This window comes from Haemorhous mexicanus, chromosome 13 (assembly GCF_027477595.1).
Source record: "Haemorhous mexicanus isolate bHaeMex1 chromosome 13, bHaeMex1.pri, whole genome shotgun sequence".
NCBI lineage: Eukaryota > Metazoa > Chordata > Aves > Passeriformes > Fringillidae > Haemorhous > Haemorhous mexicanus.
The window spans coordinates 3263925-3291633 of record NC_082353.1 but is presented as its reverse complement, the minus strand read 5'-3'; the positions used below and the strand labels follow the sequence as shown (position 1 = coordinate 3291633).

Below are 27709 nucleotides of genomic sequence, written 5' to 3'. Positions count from 1 at the left end.
GATCCTCTTCCCATCCTAGCATCATACCAGGACCTGGACACATGAGCAGATACAGGCTTCTCTCTGATGCAGCAGCTACCTGATAAATTATATAACAAATTAAAATGACTTTCCAGTGATAACACCATCATCTGTAGTGTTCAGGGGTTAATAAATTGTGTCCATGAACAAATATGTGCTGACTCACTAACTAAGCTGCAAACAAGAGCTGTTCATCTCTTCTGCAGTACCCTGAAAACCAGCATCCCTCCTCTGCCAGGGAATTCATTTTCCTTGCTTTGGAGAGGGGAGAAGGAGGGAATTGCTTCCTCTTGCTGGCTCCCCGCATCAGGAAAGCCCTGGAGGTTATTTAAATGGGAACTTCAAAGGAGGTGTATGATGGGCTGTTTGCTGCTGGAGGAGGCTCATTTTACACTCAGATTTAAAAGCCTCTCTGACTCAGAGGCAAACAGCAGCACTTGTAGGCTTCGAGCCCCTCAGATACAGCCAGCTCAGGTGCAGGGGGCCAGCAGGAATGGGACAGACAAAGAAAGGATTTTTTTTTTTTAAATGTTGTTCAGGAAGGATTTTCAGGCTCGGTAGGGAGTGATAGGGAATGGCTCTCCATGAATAGAGAGCCTAAATGCTCCAAAGGGGGAGTAAGAGGCTCTTTGGTCTTTAGGACAGTAAGGGAAGGGAATTATGAAAAGTGGTTCTGAAGCACACAGGCAGTTATAGAGGGAAAAAAAAATCAGAGATTCTCATGTACTGAGCCTCCTGCACACTTACCCACCATGTCTTTTCATCAGGTCTTGAGGCTACTGTGTATGAGCTGCAATTGGTTCTTTCCATCACTCTTTCCTCCTGGGGATGGCTGGGGGTCAGGCAATGATTTACCTTGGGAAGCCTTATTAAGCAGATTCACTAATACAGAAGGAAGATTTAAAAAAGAAAACCCTGCCCCTGGCACTTGGAGTGGAAGTGCATTTGTGATGTGTCTTTGTTCTCCTGAGCACTGAATTCTCAGTCTGCCATTAGGGTGGATTTGGAAGGGAGATGGGGTTTGGAGATAAGGTAATTCCCTCAGCACCAGATTAGATCCAGCCAGCACAACTGAGCAGTCCATGTCATATCAAGGCAGCTGAACTCCACCCTTTCACAGTTCCACTCAGCTTTGGTCACTGAGAACCTACCCCACACATGGAATTTAACTGGTTAATTTTAATCATGTTTGTAGGTGTGGAGTTTGGGGTTTTATTCCTGGAAGCAGGGAAAATCTCCTCACCTCCATCTGTTTAAGCAACCAAGCACATGGAAGAAGCAGGCAAGAACAAAGAAACCATGCCCCTGGAGAACCTGTAGGTAGAATTTGTAAATACAGGAGCTTCTGCAGCTGGGCATATGGACTTTGTCCCTAAAACTCATGCTGGCCAAACCACAGACTATGAATTTTCAACTAAACCTATACTTTTTTTTCCCCCATGGGCATAACTAAAATGGACTCTTCTGTGAAAAAGCCATTTTCACAAATTTTCTGACACATTCTCCCTAATACAGCCTACAGCAGGAAGCAGCAAGATTAGCATGGTAGAAATACCACCTTGTGGGAGAAATAAGCTCCAGGTAATGCCAGCACTTACATATGGTTGGCTATAACTGCTCCAAGCATATTTCAACTTCTGTCTCCATCAGGCTGGGAAATTATTGCATATATATTCATTTGATACAAAGAAAGTGGGCCCTTGGAAGGATTTTTTTTTTTTCCCTGAGAAAAATAAGAAAGGGTTGCTTTAATTAGAATCTACTAGCTAAAAGCCTGGGCTTGGAGCAATTGCATCAATTTTGTTCCATTAGCCACCACATGAAGCCAGATCAGGAAAGAATTTGATATGTAGTTGAAAAAAGAAAGTAAATGAGAACAGAACAACAAAAGCCATAGCCTAGAAGCAATCAAGCACCCTAGAGTACTGGAGGGGATGAGGAATGCACCCCCTTATTGAAGTATTTCATGCCTTTTCTTGTGACTGCAGTGCACAGGAAAGCAGAGGAGGGAGAGCCAGAGATGATGGGCTCAGGTGAACCACAGGTGCATCTCTGCAGCTCTGGTGAAAGCCTCCATCCCAGTGATCCCTGCAGCTCCCAGGCAGCCCCTCCAGATGCCCACAGGTGTGGGACAGATGTGTTTGCTCCCTCCCAGCTTCCCCAAGAACTGTCTGTACTGAGAGCACTGCCTGGACTGCTTCAGTCCCTTGAGGCAGAACTGGGCTATGGTTCCACCTGCACCTCCACCAATTACAGTCAGTGTATGCAAGGGTGCACAGACCAAACTTTTCCTCAAGTTTTAGATTATTCAGGCTTGCATGTGACAATGGCTGTGTCTTCAAAGTGTTCTGAAAGAAACTAGCTGGAGGGCAGGGACATGTTAAACAAGGGACTGTTTTTGCAAAAACTTTCTGTCAGTTTATTCAGACAGATGGGAAGGCTGTCCTCTGTGAAAGGCCCTGTTCTAGGAGCTCAGAGATGAAAAACAAAATGTAAATTCAACAAGTGAATATGCATAAGATGAAAACTTCACAAGACTATTTTATATTTAGAAGCCTTTGCTTGAGAACATACCTCCCAACACCAGACATTTAAACTAATGAACCATCCAGACTGACACTACCTCTGAACCTTCTCATCACACCAGCTCAGCAAATTATGTCTCTTGGGAGATCTGGAGTTGACAGGAACCTTTCCCTCTACGGCAGCATCCTAGCCAGCTCCAGATCTACCAGTGAAGCCCAAATCTGATCTGTTCTCTTCTTCAAACACCAGACTGGGCTAATAAAACAAGATTTCTTTAGCTGAGCAGCACTCAGTGTTCTTCCCTCTTCATTCAAACCCCTTGGGTCAGCCTGTCATTTGTTCTAAATCTTAAAAAAACCCAGTAGAAACACATTTCACACTGACTCAAGTGAGGAACAAGACTGAAATTCAGGAGAAATTAAGTAGCACACGAAGAGAAAATATAGACTGTGGAGACTGGTGACCCTGAGAAACAAATTTTTTGCAATGGTTATTATTATTTACTATGCACAGTCTTGTCTGTAGAAATCAAACCCAGACAGGGCTCATTAGTATGGTAAATAAACAACTTTTAAACTGATACAGTTAAATTATGTAAGTCTATATAGCCACTGATTTTTATATTGGGTCATTTTATTAATGTATCCACACCAAAATTAAGAATTTTGACATAAATGTGGGTCTACACAGACTACACCCTCCTGGTTAAAGATGGTGTAAAATCACACTTCCATTATACTGATAATTTCTGGTGAGGTGAACAAGCCCAGGCAGGAGGTTATTTCTGGCTGCTGCTCTCAGTCATGTCATTCATTTTCTCTTATCTACTATTCTTTCCTGATACATCTTCTGACTACTCTGTCATGCAAACAAAACAGGACTGTTTTCAGAAGGCTACACAAGACCTTTGCCACCTCCTTGTACAGATACCAGCTCCACTTGTGTTCTTAAAGGTCAGAGCTTGAGAAAGAATAATGAAAACAGGATTCAAGTGCAGGAGTTGCACTATTGCAGGCAGTACAGCTCAAGCAGAAAAAAGACATCACAAGTCTACTTTAAATAATAATTAAAAAGCCAACAAGAAATTACTATTTCCAACCCCAAATCCTCTTAATCATATCCAAAACTATCAGTGGAGGCAGATGGATTAAGAGAACAAAGCCTATAGATTCCTATTCAGTGGCAGTTCCTGGAGACACAGGCTAAGACACTGCCCCCTTTTCAGGCAGCTCTGTCTAAAAGGATGATGTTTACTCTTTTCATTTGTACAATGAAGAACTGAAGCAGACCAAAACCAGCCCTCTGCCCAAGAACTCTGTCTCCATCAGTTCTAACATCATCATCAGTGAACTGAGTATCTTTCACTAATTTGTTGACTGGACCATGAAGCAGAAACAGAATCTGTCACACAGAGAGAGCCTGGAAAACAAACCCAGATCCTCTGGATCCAGGCTGAGTCCTCCCATCCCACCCTGAGAACACCTTCATTGCCTTTGCCCATGGTAGTGAAATACTGGATTCAGTGCAATTGCTAATGGAGGACTTGGGAATCTGACTGAAATTTCCTATAATAAAAGAAAAAGTAGCAGCAGTGACAGAAAGCAACAGAAGTGCTTCTTTAAGTGACAGGACTGACATTTTGGTGATGTGAAGCCCTCCCACTGCTAGGATTTTGAAGTGCTGGTATTTTATCATCAAATTGGAGCCCAGCTAGTAAGTATCAATAACATGAGAAACTCGGCAGAGAAACAGTGACCCCATTATATGTGAAAGAGCAGTGCTATTTTAGCTGAAGAAACATATGCTTTGTCAGCCTGGTAATACATGGCAGGAGTTCCTCCTGGATTTTCCTTAGGAAGAACCCCCACACAGACTCCTCTGTGAAGCTGCAGGCTTACAGACACTGGATGAGTCTAGGAAAAACTGGAGACACAGTTTCAGCTTCCATATGGACTGATGATCCATAACCACACATATAACTGCTGAAGACTGCAGATGAAATCCTGGCTCCAGCAATGTCAATAATTAAATTTTCATTATTTTTATAGGGGCCAAAAACTTTCCACTGAAGCTTTGGCTTTAGAAAACAGTTGATCTGATTGTGAACTGTTTCCTACTAGATATGTCAAAACCACATGACAACAAACTGAATTGAGAGAAACCAACCCGATATTTCCTATTAGTTCAGGCAAAGTTGTGCTTCAGAAGAGTCTGCTGAAGTGACTGCAGTCTGTTCTCTCCAAAACACCAGGCACAAGTGACATTGTGTCTCTCATTCACTAAACACATACTGCCCAGTAATTTAACATCCAAATGCTTTTTAATGTTCATGAAACTGTTGTGCTTTTACCACAAGGAGTTGTAAGACCACCTGTGTAAGAGGACTGAACAATTAAGCTTTGTGTCCTGAGGCATCAATGCTGATCTACACCATCCTCCCTCACCAAACAGCCACAGCTGGCAGAAGTCTTTATAAAGTCTGTCATCCTGCACAGTTTGTCCACTTTAAGATGATATTTTATCTTTGATTTTTCCTCTTTGTTCTGCTAGTGCTTCAGCATTAGAGGAACCCATTTTTTAACATTAGAAATGTCTTGGACTGTAATTCCCTTTAGGTTCTGCTGCAGGATCACTGAACTCAACTACCAAACAGCCTCGTTCGTAAAATCTGACTTCAGAATCCATTCCTCTTACGCTTGCCTGTACTGCCAAGAACATTTGACACAGACTTGGGAACAGACCAGATGCAGTGCCTATGGATCTATTTCCTCAAAGAAGGGAGATAACCTCGAACTCAAAGCAGCACTACCAGGAAAATGCATGCAAGAGATGTGATGAAGAAAACAGAAACACCAGACGTGTCCAGGCATCACTGCCAAGCTCAGCAGGTATGGTACAGAGCATACCTTCACTTCATCTGGCTTCAAATTGCTCCTTTTGCAGGCAATAAAATTACTGCAGAAATCCCAGGGAATAAACTGAGTTAACACTCCATTAAATACAACAGACTTCCAATCCAAGGTAAGGACGTGCCCAGATTAAGCTAGCCCTGTACAAACTGGCCCATGGGTAACATACATCACTTCTACTGACTTATGGTCTAAAAGAAAGAAAGAAAAGAAATAGCTGAGATGAATTTCTACAAGGTAAGAAAAGATTTGTTCTTTGAAGCATGCTTAAACAGCACAATGTATTCTTCCATAAACATTCTTTCTACAGCTGAATGCACACCCCAAGGGAGAAAGCCTGGAATTTGTTATTTAACATATTTTCTTTTATCAGTAATGTGATCTTGCCCCTCATCCCCCTCCCCCAGATTAAGCAGCCTTGATTGTATCCCTTCAGTTTGGTTTGTCAGTATCTGGCTTGGAAATTGGTACCAGAGAGAAGAGCACTGTTGCTGGGTTGATTTGTTGCCCCCATTTCCCAAAAGACCAGACAATTTAAAATACTTATTTCCATAATTTTGCCTTTTCTAAACACTTCAATTGCAGTACTTGTGAGCCCCTTCTAAGTCCACTGGGTAGTGACATTCCAGTGACAGTCATAAAAAAGACTTTATAAGTAAAATCTTTCTTGGTGGAGCCACCTAAGTCAATTTTAGCTGGTTTTAAGCTGACACAGCTCAGCACAAAGGAAGAGGGGAAGAGAGAGAAAGAAAGGCAAGCCATACAGAAAAACATACAGATAAGGGCAACAGCATGAAGCCAGGAGTTATATTTTGATTGTCATGTATTTGCTGAGAGCCCTAGGTGCTGAAAAGGAGATAATTCTCTACAGTCTGTGCTCCCACATCAACTCAGAGTGCAGTCTCATGAAACTGGGAGCCAAAATGCAAGCAGGATACCTCCAGAACAGAGCTCCTGCTTCCCTTCCTCTCCTCTCTGATCCTCTTGCTCACTTCACAAAAACCTTAGTGCTTGCCAGACTTCTACAGCAGCTCAGCCAATTCACAAACCACAGAAAACGTTCTACAGCAACCAAAAGCTGTGTAGTTTTTTAGTGTTTTGATAGTGAAGTTCAGGGTTGGACAGAGGTGCTCCTGGCTGGAGTGAGACCATAGAGAAGCAGCTGCCACCTTGCTGTACACCTGAGAGCTGGTGGGGCTGATGAAGTGTGAAGCTGCTGCAGGCTTCCAGAACAAAAACCAGCTCTGCAAAGACACGGTACTGTGTAAATACCAACAGCTGCAAAGCTTCCATTCCATGGATTTATGTATTCATAGCTCCTGCTAGCTCCAAGTCAGGCAGGCTGATTTTGCCAACACACAGGGACAGCTTTAGCCAACCAGAAATCTTTATCACAGCCATCCTTGCAGTCAGAATGATGACCTCAAAGACAAGCTAGCTCAGGTCGTGTTTTCTATGCTGCTGTCCTTGTAACACAGGAATACTTGCTGAACCACTTTCACCCTGACAAGCTCTCAAAGAGTGGTAGGAAAAGAATAATGTATCTGCAGGAAACAAAGATATGAATCTATTAAAAAAAAACCCAGATACCAAAACCCTGAGAAACTGCCATATGCCTAGAACAAAACCAGGGAATTGACTTAAATTTTCACATGCAGAAGCTCTGGCTCAGGCCTTCACTGCCAGGCTTTCTCACTCTCATTCAGAGATACCAAGATGGATCATCAGAGGGCACTGCTCCCCCCAGGAGGAAATTGGTTAAGTGGACAGAGATTTCAGATATCTGGAAATGCACATTTACCACATAACTGTGAAGTTCTGAAACGAGAGTGCAGCTGGAATTTCATTTTACATTCCTCCTCAAAAGCACTTCAAGAATGTATGGAATTTGCAGGTTTGAATTCAAATTTACTGAGGCTAAAAACTCAACCATTTCTGTACTGGCAGCAAGTGAACATTAACCTCAAGAATAAAGGTAAATTCTATTCTTGTATCCTCTTCTTCTGTCCTCATCCTACCATGTCCCTTCACAGATTTGTAACAGGGTGAAGATAGAAGGCAATTCCTGCCACCTTCATCCCAAAAGGGAAAAGAAAGGCTGTAAACAGAATTTGTCTCTGAGCATTTACATATGTCTGAGCCACTCATCATTAGTGCCAGTAAGCAAAAGGAAATTTAACCCCTTCCTCCTGCACATCAAGTTCATACATGTGCCTAAAAAATACATGTGCCTAAAAGCCACAAACCACTACACAGAATTACTCCTACAGGAGCAGATGCTTTGCTTGGGTGAAAGCAATTTCAGAGCACTGAAATCACTGGATGACCATGTCAACACTCTCCACAAACAGCTGTCCAACACAAGGAATGCAGCCTGTGTCCTGCTGCATGTACAACATTCATCCTAAAAACACCTCAGTCCTTACTGGGAAAGGTGTTGGATTAATTTTCCAGAGCTTTTCACTCTCCTGGACTCAGCCACCCTGCTGGCCTGCACTTTGGATAAATTTCCTGCTAATCTGCCCCCAGTCCAAACAGTTTACTTCTCTTCCTTCAATATTCAAGACACGAAACCAACACAGGCAGGAATTTGAAGCGTTATCGAGAAAAAGGAACTTCCTCTGAGAAGAATCCAAACACTGATACAGTTGTTAACACCCACTTTGAAGGGGGAGGGGTTGAAACAGTGTTTGTAGGCCTCGAATTTCAGCTGGGGATTTCTTTGCAAGTGTCTTGGGCTTCAGCAGTATTTCAAATAAATTAGATGAGGGAATTCTCTCTTGATTAACACTAGAACAGATTTAATAAAACTAGAACTGCTGATATGAGATAGAAAGAGAAATCCCACAGGGCTATTGCTTCAAATAGAAAACAAGAACTCTCTCTGATTTCCAGCAAGTCAGGTATTCAGTGGGTGTAACATTGTTCCACTCAATTCAAGGAAACCAGATGGTATCTAGCAGCCCAGGATTTGGACAGGTAGAACTCTTTTTCATTAAGGTTTTAGAATCCAAATTTATAAACAAAAAGATCACATGGACTTCAGTGCACAGACATATTTCTAGGGAAAAGTCAGAATGCCTTTTGCCTTCCAGAGCATGCAAGACCATTCAGTAAACAGAATGTTTAACAACTTTAGGAGAAGAGCCATTTCATCAACAGGAAGAGACAGCAGAGACCCTTACAATTACCTTACATCTTAGAGTAACTTACATTTTTACATCTTCAGACACACAAACCATTAGTGCTTGCACAGTAAATAGCAAAACCACCCAAACCTCTACAGCATAAGAATTATAGGTTAATTAATAAAACCCATAAATCAGTTAGTATAAATGCTATGCCTTGTATTCCATAAGGGATGTGGATACTTCATCACACACAAAATGGTACAGTTCATACAAAATCCAGAGATTTTGCAATTAAGATAGCAAATCATGAATATATTAAAAAGAAAGTTAACATTTTAAAAACCTCAATACTATCAGCAATGAAGGAGAAAGAAGCAGCAAAACTCTTAATGGTTCCCAAGCAGAAAGTTGCTATGGTAAAAGTAAAGGAGAGGCATTAATGTACTCCTGACTCTGAAGGATTCTACTGAAATTAAGCAGAAGGTTAAAAAGACCCAATTTCAGATTCCAAATGAATCCACATTCCACATTATCAACAGGAACCTGCCTGAGCAGAGAGGAAGTGATCTCTTCCTCTAAAGAGCCCGAAGGCCTCAGATCCCCCCACTTCCCTTGGATGATAATTAATCATCAGTCCAATTGCCCAGCTGCAGAGTAAACAGGGGGAACAAACAGGAACAAACAGAGGAAGTATTACACCACATTGCTCAAATTGAGCATGATTTACCACCATCTGCTCCTGGTGCCACAAACAGGAGCACAGGTTACAGAGGAATTAGGTTTTTCTCTCCTCATGAACTCATTGCTGCTCTGCTCTTTTTCCTCTGGGTGTGCACCTGTCTCGCTGTTCCTGTCTCCAGCTCCAAACCAGGCAGTGTCACATGGCAGCAGATTCTCCCATGTAGGTTTTTCCTACATTCCTTCTACTTTTAGTATCTTTACCATTACACAATTAGTGGTTTAAAAAATCTCCAAAGCATTCTAAATCTCAATAGAGTCTGTCCCAGGAAGAAGACAGTACCAAGCCTGTCGGTACAGACAGACCAGGCATTAATCTGTCAACCAAAATAATGAGAAGTGACCACAAAAGCAGCACAAAGACATGGCTGCTCACAGCACTGTGACTTCAGAAAGAGCACCAGCAGGGGCAGAAGTCATCTACACTCCTCCACAGAGCACCTACACCAAGGACAAATGTCATGAGGCTACAGTTTGCTTCATTCTCAGCCAGCAGGTGGGCAAAGAGAGGATAAAAATCTAGTAGGGGAAAAGAAAATCAAGTGGGGAGCAATAGTTATGATACAGAAGGTTCTTAAAGAAAATCACTATGATGGTGCGAAATTTGGGTGGATAAAGGAAGACAAGGATGTAAAAAAAGGGCTGAGAGAGAGATAGGACATTTTTAAAGTTAGTCAAGTTGGGGAAAGGGCCTGGCAACCATTAGCTAGAACCAAAAACTCTGACACTTTCACCACTGTAAGTAATTACCTAAATTCCTTCAGCTTTTCCAGAGGAGAGGTGGAAGAGGCACATTTCTGTTCAAAGGTTAACGTGGAATTGCCAAAATCTCTGACAAGAGATCAATGCAGCAATAGCTCTTTCATGAAAATGCAGTTAAAATTGAATCAGAGTGGATTCAGCGTTGAACAATTTTAATGAAGCAGTGTCAAACAAGCACATCAACTTCTTAGAAACCAAGGAGCTCCAAAGTTTAATTACAAAAACATTGTACAGAAAACTTGGCATTTAAACAATTCCAAACACGTTAATCCAGCAAATGGATTCTGCTTTCATATATTTCTCTTAACATTTCTGCAAGTGACAAAAGCATTTTATTCCTCTCTTCTCCTTGACACCCACTTCATTTTTTTTTAATCAGTCAACACTGAAAACTGTAAACTGAAGTGACACTCTGAAAACACTGGAAAGACAAAATCCATTTTTATAGGGTTAATAAACATAAATAAGAAGCTTTTTAATGAGACAAAACATCATCTGTCACATCATCAGTGAGCAAGAACTCAGTCTTCTCCCAGCTGCTTCAAGATGGATAACCCACCCTACCTCCTTCCTTGTGGTAAAGGCAAGAGATTTGTCAGCCCCCAGCTAATAATATCACCTTAAATTTCCTATCCCACAACACTTGCATGCTTCCCAGCAGAGATGGATGAGCAGTATCCACGAGCAGATTTCTGTAAGCAGGCAGCCTGAAGCCATCTGACCCTCCTGATGGATTGGGTATGTTACAGCCTGGAACTGCATCCTACATTACAGGGAATTTCTGGAGTCTTTATGGGATACAACTCCAGGTATTAGGTAGGATGCTACAGACAGAACCTCAGGGTTTTGTAAATCAGTTTTTGGCTATGCAGTGCATTTTGGCCACTTCAGAGAGTCAAACATCATCAGTTATAAAAAATCAAGATACATACATGAGATGAAGGTGTAGGTGCTTCTACTGGAGGCATTAACAACCTCTAGGATTCACAACATTCTTTACAGAACACACTAAAAAAGTTCATGGCAGCATCAGCTGGTCTCATCCATGCTAAGGAGAGTGGAAGTCAATGCAGCAAACTGAGGTTCCTTTTTGTGAAGTCTTGAAAACAAAACAGGTAACAAGAGAAAGGAGTTTCCTCCCTGAAGGAAGACTTGATTTACATGGAAATCCTTGCTTCTTGGCTACAGCAATTACCCCAGGAGTAAGCTGAGACCTGGCATAAAGGTGCTGACCTGAAGATGGCTCCAGGCCAGCATGACATCCATGTGTACAGCGCAGGAAAAGAAGAAACTGGTTTTTAATCTTCAAAATATTTGTGTACAGGTACATTAAAGTGATGCTGACAGCAACACGCTCCAGCAACGAAAGCAACCTCCACATCACAACAGGGAATCTTCCCACGTCTTGAGCAGGAGCAAAGAGATTGTCATGTGGGAGCAAGAGCATTTCATCCACCCCCATAAAGCCCAGAGATGCCCAACAAGTGCTGAGCCAAAGTCAGGACCAACAATTTGACAGGAACCAAAGGGCAGGGAAAGTTTTGCACAAGCCAGTGCAGGCAGTGGGTGCCTCAGCTCTGCAGGAGGTGTGGTGCAGCTCTGCAAGATCAGACTCAAACATGCAGAGCTCTATTCAATGCAAGTGAAAGGCCATTTAGGTCAGCTGGAACACAAAATGCTGATTGCCATGGGCTCCATGGGCAGTACTGGAGTGCACAAAAGGCAAGAGCAGAAACAAGCTGCAATGCTGAGTTCTGTGGGCTACGTGGACCTAGTTGCTAATAACCTTCTCTGCTCTAATAATTCATGCAAAAATATATGTGCTGCTTGCAGACACATTGATTCCCAGCACAGCAATTTCAGGAGGGCAGGGAGGGGAAAAAAAATGCAATCTCTGTGCCCATTTCTCTTTTTATAGAAAACTGCTTTCCCCATGAGATCGTTGTCTCAAAAACAAAGCAATAACATTAAATTAGACTGAACTATATCAGAGGCAAGCTTTGTGGGTTTAGTCTAAACTGAAGAATCCCATTTTCCTTGCTGAGAAGAACTAATGTTTCCACTTTCTATCTTGATTTCCACTGATCTTTGTGATAGTAAAATGCTCCAGCAAACGTTCTCAAGAGATGACAGGAGACCTTCACAGAAGAGCAGGATGCAATGTGCAAGAGAGGAGCTTGAAGAGAGGGGAGAGAAGAAGTCTGTCTCATAGTAGAATCAAGTCACAAAGCATCAACCACAGCCAGTCTCTAGCAGGGGCAAACTCACATTGTAGGAATTGCAGGCTAACACAAAAAAACCCCAGGAAAAACCCAGGATTCTGCTTGAAAAAAGGTCCTATAACATAGCAGGAGGTGTAGGACAAGACAGTGCACCAAGGAAAGCTCCCTGTTAGAGCAGAGAACACAAGCACTGCTATCTAGTACTGCCAGAATCAGGGAACAAGATCAAAAGAAGAGAACTGAAGTGAAGGAAGGGAACCCCACAGGATAAACATGAAAACAAAATAAAAGACACTAGAAGACATTAGGCAATATAACACATCAAAGTTATTACTACAACATATATGCTGACTCCATTTCACAAGCTGAGATTTCATCTCCACAGCCAGCCAGTCCACAGAACGCAGGCACCCTCACACCCAGCAAAATCCATAAAAAAAATGTAGATTGCACAGAAGTTTCATGCTCTTAAATGTTCACACAGAGGACAGTTCCATATGCTTAGTGGGCGGTGTCCGTGGCTTCTTAAGATCTCTTAATGCATTGATCTGTTTGTCTCCCTGACAAATCACACAGGCAAGGCCCAGGACAAACCTGCCATCCTGCCTCCCACCCCAGGCTTTCCCCCATGGCTTCTTATTCCACACTGGCCAAAAAAACTTTGTAAAGCTTCCCCGGGTCACGAGACCTGCAGACGAAACAGAAAAATAAGGGTTAGAAGGCTACAATCTGCCAGGACCAAACAGGCACCATGACAGGGGTTTTGGGTGTTTGATCTGAAAACACAACACTCAGGATAGTGAAGCAGCCTCTAGAGACACAACCAAACCGAGTTACTGTCTCCATCCAGTGCTAGATAACAAAACCCTTCCTCTTCTTCCCATTTACTGTTTGCACAAAGAAGTTTTTGCCATGCAGTACAGAAAAACCAAGATATTGACCAGCATATTCAAATATCCCTAAACACAATGTACAAAGCCACCAAAACCCACCTCGGATCTGTGAAAGAGTTGTTTTCAGGAGCATTATGGCACAGTTTTCTGTGGTATTGATTTGTGATGTGTCCCAACCTCAAACAGACCACTTGGTTGACAGAGATTGCATTCAGCATTAATAGACACATATGCACATTAACAAAGGGACACTGATGATGACAGTTTGTTGACACAGTTTGTCATGTGCCAGATGAACCTTTTATCCAAAGCTTCCTTGTTTTCCAGGGAATCTCTACCATTTTCTAGGTTTGCATCCAACAAAACCCAACCTTCTTCCTTCCAAAATTTTAGTTTCAAAATATAATCAGTGCCAAGTGAAAGTCAGTGTAATTAACAGTCACATTAATTAACTGATCATTATATTCTGTTACATGCATGTCATTATCCAGGGAAACTATGTGATTATTAATCCCATTTTTGATTGCCTCACACTGTTTCGCTGCTGAAAAGAGGGAAGACATTGGTAGGAAAAGAAAAGAAAGGAAAGAAGTACTATTTTTCAAGTAGAGGTTAGAAGGAAGGATTTTAAAGCAAGAATTACTTTTTCTAAATCAATTACAGCAAAATCTAGCCTATCCAAGAAAATTGTATCCACATATTCAGGAACATAGGAATTGTCCATCCTTTAGGAAAGATGAAGCCACCTGGCAAGAGAATGAAAGTCTAGATTTTAGTAGCTTTGTGATATGATTTTTCTAGCAAGGTGCTTAAAGGACAAATATCCATTTCTGGGCCTGGCACACCCTTCTAATAACTGATGGATGAGAAACTGCTCTCCCTCTTAGCCATTCTGTAAAACCTCCCCTCCCAATTCTCCCTCTGAGCCTGAGAACTAACTGAAAACAGTATACAAAAAGGAGGAGGTTGATGAGCTGCTGAAAAATCCCAGACCTGGATCGACAAGCTGTTCCCTTCACAAACAGCAGCAGTAAAGGCACTTCTTTATTCTGCTGGGAGCTCAGTCATCTCTTAGAACTACAGTCCGTTCCATCTGGCTACCCTCCTGAAGGACAATGATCTCCCAGCTAAAGCCACACTATAATGGGAAATGTGTAATTAACTGTTCTACACAGCACCACAAAAGGTCAGAACCAGAAAGGATGAAAAGCCCTGTCTTCATATTTGCAGATGGCACAAGGCAGCTTTATTTGCATTTCTAAACACTATTCAAGACATGTACAGTAGATCTCTACATAATAAATGCCTGAAGAATGAAGGTATGCACTTTGTTAAAATAGAAATAGGCAAACTCCTCATGGCTGCCTGGTGCTGTGCATCATGGGGGAGTGGGGGAGTGAGAGGTGTGGGAAATGCAAAGCAGCACAGTAATGCAGAAAGACTGGTATTTACTTCTTTGTTAATTTGTTTTTCTACTCTGTTCTCTATTACAGTTTTCCAAGCTGTTAAACAGCAGCAAAAACACAGAATCATGAGCTCAATAATAATCTACGCACATGCCACATAAACATTAGTCTCAGCAAATGCTATGTACAGCTTAAACCATACCTCAGTGTTCCATTGGCATCTAAGCCTTCCTAATTACAACTGCTTGACTACAGGTGCCACTGAGCAGAGCTAGAGCATTTTCAATTTGTAACAGAATTGAGTTCACCTGTAACCTCTTGGGACAAACAAAATTTCCCCCTGGCCATCAGTTTCTACAACTGCTGCTAAAATCTTCAGATATACTTCACTCAAGAAAGGAACCTTCTTCTAACTTAGTCACCATGTTACCATTCTGTCAGAACTCTTACTCACCTTATACAAATACATAAAGATCTTGCAGCTAAAGGGAATTTCAGAGCCCTTTAATGCCGTGGAATCCTTTCAACTCAATTTGACTTTCATTAGGACAACTGCTCCAGCAGCTTTGAGGAAAACCTTTTTGATTGTACAATATGGTGATCAGCAGAGGCATCAGCAGCAGAACAGGTGCCAGAGGCAGGGAGCAGCCACCAGGAGCAGCCTGGGAGAGAGCACTTACCCTGTGCCTAACGCTCCAGCCTGTTCACCACGTCCCTGACGGTGGCGATGAGGTTCTCGTTCTCCTGTGGGTTGGCCAGGATGATGCTGTGCAGTCTGTTCATGTAGGAATCAATCGTTTCCATCGTGGGGGTTTCCCCGCTGCCTACGGGGAACACAGTGGAATGAGCCACAAGCATGACCACAGCAATTCAAAAAAGTTAACACTATGCTAAGGGTAATTTGTGCCAACACACAAACTGCTATAGGAGGTGATTTTGCTGTGCACCACCTCTTGTGACAGATTCTGCTAAACAATGTCCTCCTAACTCCACAAAGTGAGTAGTTCCAAGGATATCAGGACTAATGAAGCATGGCTCTCTTTTATTTGGGTCTCATAGCTGATTATAACAAACTCTTTCAGCTGGGCATTCATAGAATCTAAGTGGGTTCCCTGGCAGCTGACAACAGAGACAAAGCCTTTATTTTAATCGAGGAACTTGCACGTCCTGTCTATTCTATTCAGTAACATTTTCATAAAACAAGTGAAGGAGAGCCAGGACTGAATATGTGTCTCACTTTATTAGGAAGAGTAGGAGCAATAAGAAAATAAATGTCATGTTGAAATAAAGCACTGACTCTACACTTCCCCCTGCATGCATTTTAGTATTTCATTATCCCATGCAACAAAAGCTCAGAAACAGCCAAGAGCACAGAAGTACAAGAGCAGTTCTCAGGCCACAGCGCGACACAGCCACGAGCAGCTCCGTGCCCCAGGCCCACCTGGCAGCGGCACCGCAGCGAAGCTGCTGGTGAGGGCCTGCCGCAGGCTCTCCAGGTGCTGCTGCAGCACCGTGTTGCGGCTCCGCTCCTGGATCACGTCCACCTCCAGCTTCTCCACGGCCGTGCGCATGCTCTCCACGTGCTTCTGCAGCGCCGCGTTCCTCTCCTCAAACTCCATGTTGGATTTGCGCAGCTGCCGCAGCTCCGCCTCACGGGCTGCCAACACCAACCATTCCAGAGAGTCAAAACCTGCTACAAACATCGCTAGGACCAGCAGGCAATGAGACAGAATGTTCTGGAGTGCTCTGCTGATAATTACAAAGGGTGCCGTTGTGGTTTAGAGATGAAAAGCATCACGTCATGGAGTGACAACAGCACCTACAGTGGCACTTTACAGAGATCATTCCTAGAGAGAGACAACTAGGAAAACATTCAGAGCATCAGAATGGACATGAATGGGGAACTGATCAGGGAGGAAGACTGCAAGACTGATTTCAAAGGCAATGAGCATGACAAAGTTTAGCAGCAGTGCTAAGAATTCTGCAATCAAGACACCAGTTACAAAAATAATCTTCTATTGACCATGGAAAGTATTTGAATCTAAATTCTGTTCAGTCAAGAAAGTCCTCAAGAAATCTGGCAAAAAATACTCAGCCTCGAGACACACAGATATGAAAACTAAACAGGGGAACAGAAAATATATCACTGTAATCTTCCACATACGGGGGGAAATACAATGCTGCTAACCAGCCTGAATTACCATCAGGATACATCTTAGATATTTCCTAGTCCTATGGAACAGTAGACACAGCTTCAATATTTCAAGACTGGCTGGAATTCACATCAGAAACATTCTCAAAAATGGCTAATTTGGGAAGACAATGCCAGGAAAAACTGCTTTTCAGCCATTGTGTATATACAGAGGTAAGGTAATAGCAGAAACTATACCCAAGTCTTTACATGAGCTGAGATGGGAGAGTGCAAGGACTCTTCAGCTGGACAGCATTTGCCAAGAATTTTGGAAAAGCAAGGAGGAAAGCATCCTGGAAAAGTTAAAATTACCTTTACTATGATTCAGGAACTCTTCTGTGAAGATTGGGATATCAAAGACAGATCTCTCCTTTGTATCTGCTTCTTTCTACAACAGAACAAGTAATAATGCAGCCAAACAGTTTGTTTTCAGGAATTCATTTAACTGTTTTGATCATGAGAATAAAAGGCCAGGGAGACCAAAACCCGAGGCAGCTAAAAGCTGTATGGATTAAAGACACTTCCAGCTCCTACCAAGAAAGGCCAAAGGAAGTGTCTTAGATTTTGAAGACATAAGTTTAATCAAACCATCATTAAGAAAGAACATACAACATACTAAAATACACCCTTTCATCCTAATGGCATTATACATGAGAACTATTCAGTTTTAAAAACTATCTGAATGCACTTTTATTACCCACCATCAACCAACTGACACATTCTGAAATATGCTTTACAGGAATATCAACAAACAGGAGACAGAGTGAGCAAAATGCACAATAGGTTTCATGGCTCTCGGCCTTTCAACACCAAAGCAAAAAAACAAAAAACACTTTTAAATCAGGAAATGCTCTACAACTTAGTCAAAATACTGTATATAATGTGATTTGACTCAAAGCAAAACCCCCTACTATAACATATTTCAGTCACCACTTCTAAATCAACAGGAATTAATGCTTGTTTTAGAACCTGAATCATTATGAACAAAGCCAAGTAAATTTGGTTTGATAAACTGCAGCACCTACGATCAACCTGTAACTTAACACAGAAATAAAGTTATGCAGGAAAAAGTGTCTGTGGAGAACAAAAGCTTTTCACAACTCTCAAACACCATGGCTGATAATGTGCCACAAACTCATCATCCAGAATTGCAGTGTTACACATGGCTGGTGTCCTCCAGCAGACAACCCCAAGACAGCTGATAAGGGAATTCTGGCCCCTGGGCTCAGAGTGCCACGGTGCTGTCTGCCACAGAGGGGCACCTCAATGCCAGCTGACAGCCAACCAAGACAGACAAGACTAGATGGAACTACAGCTACTCTGTTTCTCCCTGAGGAGACAGACTGTCCATTGATTGCTTTTAAAGATAAGCTAGCTTTTATTGTGTGGCACAGTTACAGTTGAGGAGCTCTGTATTTACTGAGTGAGAATTCAAACCTCACTTGGCCTGAATCAGCTGGAGACACATGAGAAACAGGGAAGACTGGAGGGAAGGGCAACTCTTCCCTGCTCTGTGAGGCACAGAAGGATTTATTTAGGGTTTATGATCACACGTGCTTTTCACTGAAGTTTTTGGACGTGATGCTACAGGGCAAATGTCTCAAGAGTGTATTTAGAAAGAGAAGTCATACACAGAAGTGTGAATAATGCATGTGTTTTGTCTGAACACTACCTAGATGGCTAAGAATTAATTTCACCCCAGAATCCAGGATCTCAACATTAATGTGCACTTAGAAATACTGGCAGTTATGAAGCTTGGTTAGAACTCTTACAAAACATCCATTTTAAACATTCTAATTCGTGCTCACTGTTACTACCTGTGTGCAAAGAGCCACTGGCTTGGATCATCACTGGCACCTACAGAACTGATGGTGGAGAAGACAGTACTGCCAAGAAGATATTCTCTTTGCAGCCCTAGGATACAGGTTCTTCAGATAAAAAACCAAAAATATTAAGGCTTTAGATGTAACTGCCCAGCTTCCAAAAGGCAAGAAATTCTACGAAGCAGAAGAGTGATCATTAAAACCATCAGCACTCTCCCATTGCAAAATACATTACCCAACACATAAAAGATCCTCTTGAGAACCCTGAAGTACTTAAGCCACTCTGAGGTTCACTGAAGATTAAAATCCTAAGGCTTTGATTACCTCCTATTGGAAAGGACCCAGTCTGTTCAGTTCACGTATCATTAAGTCATCCCTCAAACCAAAAGAGAATCAAAATTCTATCATTTACCTTAAATAAGACTGAGATGCTTCAAGAGTCAACAATCTCATCTGGTTATTAAAACTGAGGTTGAACTCTGAAGATTCTGCAATGGATCAGGCTTGAAGTTCTTAGAAACTTGGTGAAGTATGCTAATGAGACAGCTGAGCTTTTGGGGGGTTTAAGCTCACCTTTGCTGCCATGGTCAGGCTGCAGACAGTGCAAGGAACAGATATAATAAATGTACTACTCCATTAAGTGTTTTCAGAGTAGGCACCACGAGGCAACCCCTGCTCTCCTCCACCTGTGTGCACAAACCTTTGAAAGCTTTCCAGTAACAAGTGTAACTGAGTGCATGATGCCAGACCCACTTGGAATCAAGCAGCTTGAGGAAATAAACAATAAGAGAACAATGGAGAACAACTATCCAGGGGTTTAGTCACTGCTGATGACAATAGTTCCAGTGTATATTGCTATATGTGATATTTATGAAACTAGAATTTGAAGGAAGAAAAATGTTCTATTTCATGCATAAAGATGAGCTCAGGGGACAGTGTGTGCATGTTTTTCAAGGCAATATCTATTATAAGTTCTCTCTCATCCTTTAGTTATATTTTATTATAATCAACATTTGAATTGCCCATCATGAAACTCTTTAGAGGTCAACTCTATGTACAATGTTGAAAGTACCTTCAACACCAACTCACAGAAAGTACATCAATAAACACTAAAGAGGAAGAAGGGAAAGAAAAAAAGCTTTCTTTGACCTTATTTTCTTTTATTCTCTCAAGAAATAATTTCATCAGCTTGTACCTGCTAATCACAAACACAGCAACAGAAGTCAGTGTGACAGTTTCTCAGACAGGAGAAAGCAGCAAGATGACAAAGAGCTTTAGCCTCACTTTCAGTAACAACTGAAGCAGACACTACTAAAAGCAATCTAAGTTTTTCTGCTTATTGCCCACCTACACAGGATTATAATACTTGACTGCACAAAAGATGCAAAAGCACATCAGGTGATAAGCATGTGGGATTTTATAAATATAAAGGTGAAAAACACCAAGTAGTCAAAGGCACAGTTCAGAGTAGGATGTCTGACTGACAGGCTGATGTTCAGCTGTATCTGATGAAGCTTAAACGTCCAAGAGGGTGAGGAGAACTCATTTTTTACTGCATTTATGATGTGAAAGATCAGCAATGATAGCTTGAATCAGAAGGGTAAGAGGGAAGACTCCAAATTTGTAGTTTGCCACCTGTATAACTTAAACGTTAAGTAACAGTCACAGCCAACCTAGAACTCAAAGCCTTCAGTTTTTGTACAATTAGAGACAAACTTGGGTTCAGTGACTGTAGAATCAGAAAACCTGGGGACCACCTACTTCTAAAGGATAATCTCACTGCAAGCACTTCCTTTAGGAGTTAATAAAAGGCAGATAAAAACCATGCTACCAAAGCATTTTCCTGAAAGTGAAACGTCCTTTCCTTCAAGACCAGTAGCTGCCTCTCAGCAGTGCTCAGCCCTGTCACTATTGTAATGAACACATTAGAAGCAAACTGGATTGCTTTCCCAAGGCAAAAAGCCTCACAAAGAAAAACAGATCTTTCAGAAAGCCCTATTGCTTACAAGTGAAGAGGCTGTGTATAATCAAGACTTTTTTCATTGCTCTTTGTTTGCAATTTATTGGTAACCATTACAGAAGCATTGTGGCCCTAGGTAATACAACTGGAGAAAGCTGCAGGGTTTCAAGGAGAGAGAAACCACAGTCAGCCAGGACACACAAGATTTGTGGTAAGATGCCTGTGCTGTAGTTGATGAGCTCCAGATATTATCACTCTGACATTATATGCAGAGGGCAAGGGAGTGCAGGAGGGGAGTTAAGCCAGAGATTTTCCAATTATTTGGTTGCTTTACCCATTTTCTTCTCAAGGAAGCCACAAGCATTTGTGTTACTGCAAAAAATTAACACCTGAAAACAGCCACCTAAAGGTGCTGACTTGGCTGGCTTATGGAGGTCTCACACTATTTTTAAGTTCTTAACACTGCATTACAAAACACACCAATGTTTTAAGTGTATACTATGCTCCATTCCATCATTAATACCTGCTCAAGACTCATCAAATTTAGTTTTGTTATACCAATGAGTGTAAGAATACTCAGTCATATCTAACTTTTCAAAACCTGCATTAGTAAGAGGAAGAATTCACACTCAAGTTCTGATAAACTGGGTTTTGACTTCCCTAAAAGTTTTTTTTCTCCTGAAAGTGATGTAAATGTAGAATTAAGAGGTTTACCTCATGATCATGAGCTGGCTGTCTTGCTCCATCTGAAAAAGAAAACAAGCAAGAACTCTCTCAAAATAAACAAAATTTAAGGAAACAAGAAGCAAAGAATTAAGGCAGTTACACAACCCTAATTACACAACAATTCTAGACAGACTTGTGCAGCTCTCCCACAAAGCCACAGAGAAGCTGTGTCTAACTTTGATGCTCTTAAAGCATATCCTCCAACACAATCTAGACACAGTTAAATTCAGGTAAGTCTAATTCCCTTTACACACAGCTGAGGTAAATACCATAGAAAGCATAGAAAGAACACTTTCACTTTTTAACCAGCCTTTAAATCCAAGGCTTTCAAGGAGTGTCAGGCTGCATGGCTGGCAGGGAATCTTCTACTGTTCTAGCTAGGCACATCCTTTTGTTCCATTCAATACCTTGTCTGTGTGATTTGCCTTTTTGTCTGTCCTGTGCTTTTCTGCTGAAGACTTTGTAGGCTTCAGTCTTCTGATACTGCTCCAGCTCCCGCATGTAGCGCTCCTTGTCTCTGTCTGCTTCATCCAGGTAGCGCTGAAAGAAAAAGGTCCCAGGGTTTCAGGGAGTTCCCTCCCCTTCAGGAGGAAGGGAAGAAAAACAACTTGTCAAATGAAGTGCTGATCCATTTCACCTACACAAACAGGAGAGGAGTGAAGAAACAATGAGGTGCAAAGACATAAGATCTCTGGATAAAATTACTGTGCTCTGGTATCCCATTTTCTCTCTCTTTTTCATAATAACTATTCTCTCTCTCTCTCTCTTTTTTTTTTTTTTTTTTTTTTTTTTTTTTTTTTTTTTGCTAGGCCTAGGAGTAACTTGCTACTAAGCTACTCTACTCAAGTGAACATTACCAGCACGTCACAGACCAGACACTTCAGAATTCCTGTTCTGTGGCCAGGAGGAAGTGCTGCCAAACAATAATATCTTATCAGATGATGCTTTTATGGTTCAGACCCAGAACAGTGGAGTTCCAAATATACACTTGTTTTCAGGTCCCACAGACAAAAAGCACCACCAAAAAGTTGGCACATCTGAGAGGTGAACAAAGCATCATGGCTATTGCAAAGAGCAGCATAAAGATAAAAGAGCCTGGTTTTGATTGATATCATTTATCTGCATTTTTGGTAATAGAAAACTTTTTTAGTTGATATAATCCATCGGCATTTTGGTTAACAGAAACCTTTTTTTATCAGCCTGAAGGTATTTCACATATCTGCATGACAAAATGAGCTTAGCTAGAAAATTCTTTAAGGGAACTGATGAACTGAAAAACATTTAATGAATGGTCACAAGGCTTACTTCAAGAAAAAAGTTACCTTCCCAATTTTTTCTCCAAATGAGTTTAAAATTCAATGAATGTAAGAATTAAATCAGTGGACCTTAGTCACCCGATACTCTCTTTAAGTCATCATGACAATACACGTAAGTTCTGATTTCCATACATTTGCAACACAGTTTTGACCTGGCTGGTGACAGTAGTAACATTCTGGATTGAGGCACAAATTTGGTGATGCTTTTGGGTTGGCATTGCTTTTGGACATGTTATTTGTCTGTAAGATATTAATTCTTTCTTTCTTTCCACCTCCAGCAATGTGTTGCTGAAAGGGCTCAGCAGTCTTCCCTTGACCTGCTCTGAGAGTCAGAAACTTACAGCTTTACTCAAGGACAGATTCCCTGGGGATTTAAAAAGCAGCATTTAGAAAAGAGATTTGAACTCAATTTCCTTTTTCAGGTTAAAAATCTGCCTGAGACATGATAGGAATATGTTAAAGGGCAGGGGACAGAGGGGCAGATGTCTTTTACCCTTCTCTCCCAGCAGACATTTTCATCACTCTAAGAAATGGATGTAAATTTCCAAACTTACACAGGAGCAATCCTGACTTTCCTCTAAGCAACATCATTCTCACTATCCCTGCTACCAAATCAACTGCTTTGCCTTGCCACATATTTTCCATTATGGTTCAATCACAGTGCCTATGCACCATTTTATACCATCTCTGTAAGTGGTATTCTGTAAGTTTAGCAAAAAGCAACAAAAGGAAATCTTGGGTTTGTGTGTCATTTCATTTTTCATTACACCATTAAAGTATTTTTCAAAGTTCAAATATGAAGATCAAATTCATATGAGAGCATTCAGTAGCACTGTGGTTTGCAAACTGCTTTGCAGTCATCTCCAACTGGCAATCAGGAGTGGACAGTCAGACATCCATTAGCAATTCACCCATTAACAAGGTTCACTCCAGAAGGCCCTAAAAACCAGCCCAAACATGGCCTTGAGCTTCATTCACTTGTCAGATAGTGCAGAAGGCCACAGGACTCCCAGTGAGGAGACATCACATGCCAAGACTTTGGCCTTACAAGGCTCAGATGTATCTGAGTTGGTACAGCAGAGTCACACCCAGATGGACCACACGAAATGTGGGATGTCTCATTAGAGCAATGCCCCCATTCTGAATGTATTCCTGTCTTACCTAGAGGATACAGCTCCCCTCAAGTCACCCCTGGAGGAAACACCACGGCCCTGCCAGGGCCCATCATGTGAACCTGCGGCCCTCATTTGGAAATATCCTCCAAAACACAATTTCAACCAACAGCCTGTGTCACCCTCCTCACTAAACACCATTCCCACGTAGCAGCAAGGACAAGGAAGTGCAGTGGTACCCGCTTCTCCTCAGGGGGCAGCTTGCTCCACTCATTGCCCAGCATCCTGGTGATCTCAGGGAAAGGCACCTCCGGCCGCTTCGCCCGCAGCTGCTCCCTGCGCTCGTTCATGAACCGCACGTACCCGGTGAGGGGCGACTTGGGGGCATTGCTGTCCCGGAGGGGTTTCTTCCTCTTCCTCCCTTTGGCCCAGCCTCCTCGTTTGGTTCTTTGCTGCTGCAAATTGAGAATGAAGGTAATTCAGGCTGAGTGAAAATAACCACCTCTGGAAGGAATAAACAACTCCATCAGGAGTACATGGCTACAATTCTCTCCCTGGATGCGGGTTTCAATCCCTACTTTAGAGCTCTCCTGACTTTTGTCTAAACAAAGCCAAACAAGTCTCACTGTGAAAAGTAGCTTACAGTTTCTCCTAGTCCACAGAGACAACAAAATAACATTGGCATCAACTTCTGATTGTAAAATCACAGGGACTGATAATCCACAACATGATCACCTCAACTAATGCAACTGCAAATATTCTTTTATTACCTGTTTACTTGGTTTCAGTTATTCTCACCCTCACATACCCTCCCCTGCAAGTCATTTACTTCAATAGGTTTTTTGGAGAGATTTTGTGTACTAGTTAGTAATAGATAAGTAGTCATTTTGCACTTTCCAGATCTTTGTCCTTCATGCACAACGTGCCCAAAATGTGGCTGTAAAGACAGCACACAGGCTTTTCTACTCTCATCTGCCAAGTAGATTGTCTTTCCCAGTAACCACCTCCAATGGAGCAACAAACAAACTCCAAAGGAGGGAATATTGTAAGATGTGTCTGGGGCACACTTGTGAGTTCACAGGAATAACAACATTATCACTCATCCTCTTGGCTTCAAATTATTTCTACAGCAAGCTCTGGACAACACTATTTTCTAATGCTATGTACATACAACTATTTTCAGTACTTCTAATCTTTCCCCAGATCAACATGCTTCTGCCATCATGTTATTTTTTTGTTTTCCTCCTGGAATTTTATTACTCAATTAAAAAAGGACCTCACGGCTGAAAACAAACTTCAAGGAAGAATATCAAATCCATCTATCAAAAAAAAACCCCAAAAACAAAACCCAAACCAGAAAACCCCAAAACCACTTCCTAGTGCAACTTCAGGTCCTTCATGATTTAGTCCCCAAAAATCAGTGTTGGATGGTACACAAGGTATAGTCTAGAGCAGTGAAAGCACAACGGTTTTAAAGACCTCAGTTACTACCAGAACATTACAGTGGTCTCAGTTTGCTGGCTCACAAGAGAGAAGTTAAGTTGTGGCAGTTGGAGATTCAGTCCTGAATGCAGCACCAGCTTGTGAGCCCCTCTGGCTAAGCTGAGACCCACGTGCTGCTCTCTGCACAGTCCAGCTGCCAGCTATCTGTGTGCAGCTGTGCAACACAGGAGAAAATTAGGGAATCAGAAGATGAACATGGCAAATAGATGAAAATTTGTGATCCTATTAAAAATAAAATCTGAGCAGGTAAGACAATATAATGACAAAATTCCATGCCTTTGCTTCATTGAAAAGTTACTATTATTTCATCTCACCTCCTCCTCAGGCTTCTGCTCAGTGGTTTCAGCAGCATTAGAAGACTCATTTTGCTGCTGCTGAGCCTGTGACAAGTCCTCCACCAAATCTGGGTTATTCACAGGCTGTGAAGTTCCACCACTGAATGAACTCTCCGAATTAGCTAATCTGAAAAAGCACAGAAGTGGAGAACAAAAAATTTAATCATCATTCCTAAATCACTTCCTCCCTAATCTTCTAAAACATGTAAAAATCTTGCAAATATATTCATTCTCACACTAGCAAGAAAAATGAGATTTAGAAGTGATTTTTGAAGAACTGGCTGTTCCATCCAAGCAACCACTACAACCACCACAGCTCCCATGGACTTTCAGACCCAGTTTGATTTTTAAAGTGGTATTTTGTTTCATTTTTAGTGAAGCATTTGATCACACAAACAACTTGCAGGCAAGTGAAAGTTTGCATCAGAAACCAGTCAGCGTGAATCTATCCTTCTTCAAAAGTACCATAAGGAATTTGAAATTCAAAGTTTAATCATCAACCAAGATACACCTTTCTGGATGTATTTAATATATTTCTCCACAAATACATGTAGAGATCTGTGATTTGGTATGATCTTGGCTTGAACTTCATTCCACACACTCTCCTGCTCATACACACAGCTATTTAAACACAATCATGACTAGGTCCCAACAGGCTCCAGAATGGCCATAATTTAATTTTGCTGCAAGAGCTGTATCAATCTACCTCACTCCAAAAAAGGGCAAAAAGAAGAGCAAACATGCAGAAATACTTCTGAAGGTAGACTGACAGTGCTGAACACACATTTTGGGGCAACAACCCCCTGAACATTCTCAGCCCTGTGCTCAGTAGGCAAATTAATGTAAGATTTTGGACTCATCTCAGATTCTAAACCCTTCTTGAGACTAAAGAATACTTTGCCTTACCCAGTTACATTCATGAAAATTCCTTTAACAGCAGGATATGTTTCAAGTCTCCTTTGCTCATTTTTTCCACTCTAAAGCTACTCATGTCTATGGCAAATTTTAAATATTCAAAATAACTGTTCCTATGAATGTAGAATACAGCCATAAAAATTTGATCTATATTAACAGAATTGTTATTTGAATGCCCATGGGAATACCTGTCTTCAGAGAGAAGAGCATATTTTCACTACTCACTACAATCAGCAATTACTGGTGCAGACAGAAGGGCTGCAGAGATCCATGGCTGACTTTGAGACAGCAGATTGAGCTCACATTACTGACAATTAGAGAGGGACCAAGGGAACAGAGCAGACATCCTCCCCTAAGTTAATTATATTTGGTATGTGTCAAAAAGAACAGGAACACAGCTCTGGATTCACTGTTAGGGTTTGAAGAGTATTTCAGTTTTCCTCTCCATTCCCCCTTAGCAGAGAAGCTCTTTAAACAACACCTACAGGAGAAACTTCATGTGATGCAGCCATTTGCAGCTAACACTGATGAAAGCTCAGCCAAAACATTAATACCTCTTAAACACAAGCCTAATTTCAACATGGACCTATTTGCATCAACAAGTTTGAAGTCCCAGATAAATAAATCCAAATTCAGACCCATTTAGAGTGAAAGTGTTCACATTAATTTTTACAGGGCTTTACCTGACTGCAAAGTCTGAATTTTACTGTTTGGTGCTTAGCAAAATGGAAAAGAAACTTCAGTTATCAAAACACAGCAAAAATTCCATGTATTCTTAAAAGAAAACTTCTCTTGGCAATGTGATTTTAAGAGGCCATTGCTGCAGTTTCTAAAAGCAGAGTCAGACTGACAAAAATGAGATATCAGTGTCAGTGATCAGTTTCAGACATCAGTTCCAGAGATCTTTGATGAACACTGGTGATATCTTTAATTGAAATAATTTACTTAGCAGAAGCCACTATGACCAACAGATTCTTCCTCCCACTCTGTCCACATAATGTCACTTTTCTTAAGAATGAAATCCTAGGGATTTACCCTTTAAAGCTAAGAGAAACTAAAGAACAGTTTGTGAGCACTTGCATCAGTTCAGAAGAGTTCTGCTTTCTCCTAAACAGAGTCCTGTGATCTTCTCTCAAGGCCAAGGGAACGTTGCAAAATGAAATTCTGTCAGGTTTATTTCTCTTATATTTACAAATTACTCAGAATGCCCTCCTCCACTG

At 41.6% G+C, this 27709-nt stretch overlaps 1 protein-coding gene across 2 annotated transcripts in view; it reads right to left on the bottom strand.

The window, feature by feature from the left end:
- Window positions 1-10222: 10222 nt before the first annotated feature.
- HMG20A (high mobility group 20A) overlaps window positions 10223-27709 on the bottom strand; it is a 42319-nt gene continuing 24832 nt past the window's right edge. For both annotated transcript variants that reach the window (XM_059857910.1, XM_059857911.1), the window contains exons 3-10: window positions 25554-25701; window positions 23976-24191; window positions 21716-21848; window positions 21297-21328; window positions 17112-17187; window positions 16050-16265; window positions 15289-15432; window positions 10223-12997 (exon numbers count right to left, since the gene is read on the bottom strand). In XM_059857910.1, coding sequence (XP_059713893.1) covers window positions 15296-15432; window positions 16050-16265; window positions 17112-17187; window positions 21297-21328; window positions 21716-21848; window positions 23976-24191; window positions 25554-25701 — 958 coding nt within the window. In that variant the 3' untranslated portion in view covers window positions 10223-12997; window positions 15289-15295. The remainder of the gene's footprint in view (window positions 12998-15288; window positions 15433-16049; window positions 16266-17111; window positions 17188-21296; window positions 21329-21715; window positions 21849-23975; window positions 24192-25553; window positions 25702-27709) is intronic.